Source organism: Arachis hypogaea, chromosome 10 (genome assembly GCF_003086295.3).
Source record: "Arachis hypogaea cultivar Tifrunner chromosome 10, arahy.Tifrunner.gnm2.J5K5, whole genome shotgun sequence".
Classification (NCBI taxonomy): domain Eukaryota; kingdom Viridiplantae; phylum Streptophyta; class Magnoliopsida; order Fabales; family Fabaceae; genus Arachis; species Arachis hypogaea.
The window spans coordinates 11178247-11181813 of NC_092045.1; the positions used below are offsets into that span (position 1 = coordinate 11178247).

General features: G+C 36.5%; 1 protein-coding gene across 1 annotated transcript; it reads left to right on the forward strand.

Annotated features, from left to right (window-relative positions):
* Positions 1–782: 782 nt before the first annotated feature.
* Positions 783–1307, forward strand: LOC140175581 (uncharacterized mitochondrial protein AtMg00310-like). Its single transcript, XM_072204096.1, has one exon. The coding sequence runs from the start codon at positions 783–785 to the stop codon at positions 1305–1307; it is 525 nt and encodes a 174-aa protein (XP_072060197.1).
* The last annotated feature ends 2260 nt before the right edge of the window (positions 1308–3567 follow it).

A 3567-nucleotide genomic window follows, 5' to 3' on the forward strand; every position in this document is an offset into this window, starting at 1 on the left:
AAATTCATGATGGGGCATTGATAGCCTATGAGACTGTGCAGTGGCTGAAGGCTAGGAAGAAGAGTGCCACGATTATTAAACTTGATTTTCGAAAGGCATACGACCGGGTCAAATGGAGCTTTGTGGATATTGTTTTGCAGAAGATGGTCTTCGGCCATATATGGAGGGGGTGGATTAAGGAGTGTGTCTGCTCTGCGTCTATGTCAGTTATGATAAATGGGTCCCTCACTAAGCCTTTCAAGATGGAAAGGGGACTATGACAAGGAGACCTTTTATCGCCATTTCTATTTGTGCTAGTTGTTGATGTGCTACATAGGATGATCAGGGAGGCAGTGAGGAATGGCCACATCTATCTACTTTTGGTTGGAAGGGATAACACTGAGCTGTCGCACTTACAGTTTGCAGATGATACCATTCTCTTCTGTCCTACTGAGGAAGAGACTATCAAGAACTACAAGCGATTGTTACGTTGCTTTGAGCTGATGTCAGGATTGAGTATCAATTTTGAGAAGTCTAACTTCATTCTGGTTAACAGTGATCGGCATTGGGCACAGAAAATGTGTCAGTTGCTGGGATGCAAGGAGGAGTCTCTACCAGTCCAATATCTTGCCATTTCTCTTGGAGCAAACCCGAGGCTTGTGAAGACTTGGAAACCGGTGATTGATAAGGTGGAAGACAAGTTAAGTCTGTAGAAAGCAAAGACCTTAAACAAAGCGAGTAAGCTGGTTCTTATTAAGTCTATTCTGAATAGTTTGTCTATCTACTATCTTTGCCTATACAAGATGTCGAAGGCGGTAGCGGAGAAGTTGATCTCACTCCAAAGGTACTTCTTATGGAGTAAAGAGAATGGGAGAAATGGGATACTACTAGTAAAATGGGAAGTGGTGATGGCTCCAAAAAAGGCAGGTGGTCTGGGAATTGGAGACGCAGTAATTTGGAATACAGCTTTGCTCTTTAACTGGTGGTGGAGGTTCTCAAAAGAGGATTGTCCCCTGTGGAAGAAAGTCGTCTGCTCCTGTAATAACTTGAATTCGAATGAGATGCTGTGTAGTCAGCCTGTACCTACAAGGAGAGGTCCTTGGAAGGATATTTGCCAGTTACAAATCAGTGAGCCACATGTGAGAGAAAAAATTATCAGGGGTTTGTATATGGATGTAGGGAATGGCAGAACAGTACAGTTCTGGGAGGATATCTGGTTACCTCACGGTGTTCTTAAAGAGTTGTTTTCAAGGCTTTTCTCGGTCTCAAACCTCAAAGGTTCTGTTATTGGAAATTGCGAATTTTGGGATGGACTAGAGTGGATATAAAATTTTCAATAGAGGAGAGAGCTTTTTCAGTGGGAGTTGGCACTAGTAAACCAACTCCATCAGGTTTTACAGTCTGTTCAGCTAACATCTGAGAGGGAGGACAGAGTGGTCTAAAAATTTGATAGATCTGGTATTTATTTGACTAACTCATTTGTGCAGGTGTTGCAGAAAGCGATTCTCCCGGAAGAAATAACAAGCTATAGCTTCACAAGTGCAATTTGGAAGGGTTTCTTTCCACCAAGGATCGAGTTATTATCTTGGTTTGTGTTGGTGGGGAGGGTGAATACTAAGGACAGACTGTGTAGACTAGGTGTAATTAACCCAAATAATCGTACATGTGTCTTATGTGGTAAGTCTGTGGAGTGTGCTTTTCATTTGTTTGCTGGTTGTGAGATTTCCTGGCGGGTGTGGTGTGCTTGGCTATTCGCTCTTGGAAGAAAATGGACCATGCCTGGTACACTCAAATAACACTTTGAAAGCTGGACCAATGCTGCAGCAAGAAGAAGTGAGAGGAGGAGGTGGGAATTGGCTTCTTTACTGTTATCTGGACAGTTTGGCTAGAACGGAATGATAGAATCTTCAGGAATCAAAGCTCACGTGTGGTGGATATTATTAGTAGATCCTTCTTGCTCTCTGATGAGTGAAGTGGTGGTGAACCCTATGGTTATTGATGGCAATGCCAAAGATAACTAGGGGTTGTAATGACTAGAGTTGTCGGGTTGTTCTTTATTATTTTATATGCTTCACCTTGTTGTGTTGAACTTTTTTCTTCAAAAAAAATATATTGTATGTGATATTTCATGTGAGGTGATGATTTGTCCCTTATTTAAATTCAATAATAATAATAATAATAATAATAATAATAATAATAATAATAATAATAATAAATAAATAAATAAATAAATAAATAAATAAATAAATAATGAGAACATGATTGAGTAATGAGAGTACAAAATACAACAATCTAATAATTGGTGAAAATAAATATAGTGTGTTCAGAAATATGAACATCATTAGTAACATATATAGGAGTTATAAGAATAAGTTTAAAATCTATTATGAATTAGTATGATTCAAATAAAAAATAGTAAAAAGAAATAAATATCAAAATATAAAAAATTCAGTAAAAAAAGTAAGAAAAAAAAGGACATGTAGCACAACATATTGTGTCTAAGTTGGCAAAAAATAACTTACCAAACTTTTTTAAATTAAAAAATTAATAAAAAACAACGATTTAATCACATTTAAGTTAAGATAGTATAGTTAATACATGATAAAAAATTACAAATTTAATAGTAATTAATAACTAATTAATTTATCATTTTTGTTAAATTGTGATATATTTATAGCAGAGTGCACAACAATAATCTTAGAAGAGCAGCAAAGAATCAAGAATAAGATGAGAGAATAAAAAAAGAGATAGATGGCTTCTTGCAGTGGAAGTAAATAGAATTTGTTATGCGTAAAACTGATAATGCTAAACTAAACCTCTATATATAGCAGGCTCATCAAAGTACATTCTCTAAACAATTCTAACTTTTAACTATCAAAGTCTACCACCCATATCCCCCCGGCGTGCACGCGCGCATAGTTGAAGCAAGGTACGTGCTACCATGAACCCTCAGTTTATCTCTGTGCTTACTCAATGCCACAACAAAGAGGGGTTTAGTTAAAGTATCCACTATCTGATATCGAGAAAGACTGTGTATGACAAAAGTTATTTGTTATCAACTAACTCGCTAATAACATGTAAATCTAACTACAAACATTTACATCAACGGTGAAGAACCGAATTGGAAAATAATAAGCATGTTCTTTGATTATCACAATAAATAATAGGTGCACTTGGTTGATGAAGAATGTTTAGTTCTCTTAAGAGTTTTTGGAGAGACATGATTTCTGACTATGCTACTGCAACTGCTCTGTATTCAGCTTCCGTGCTGCTCTGGCTTACTTTCGTCTGCTTCATACTCCTCCACGAGACTAAGTTATTGCCAAGTATATATAAAATCTAGTAATATACTTGCAGTAATCCAAATCTCCTCCCCAATCAGCATCTCCAAAGCCAAAGAGTCTAAAATCAATTGATTTTGTAAACAAAATACCATTGATATAATACACTATGCATTTCACACTTTTCTAATGTTGAACTGTTGGATTATGCATGAATTGAGACATTTGATTCACTACAAACAAAATTTTCGGTCAGATTATAGTAAGGTATTATATAGAACCAACAATTGCTCTATACCCTTTTTAG

What these genes read in the sequence shown, in the direction of transcription:
- LOC140175581 (XM_072204096.1), top strand. Translation starts at nt 783, where the DNA reads ATGTCGAAGGCGGTAGCGGAGAAGTTGATCTCACTCCAAAGGTACTTC.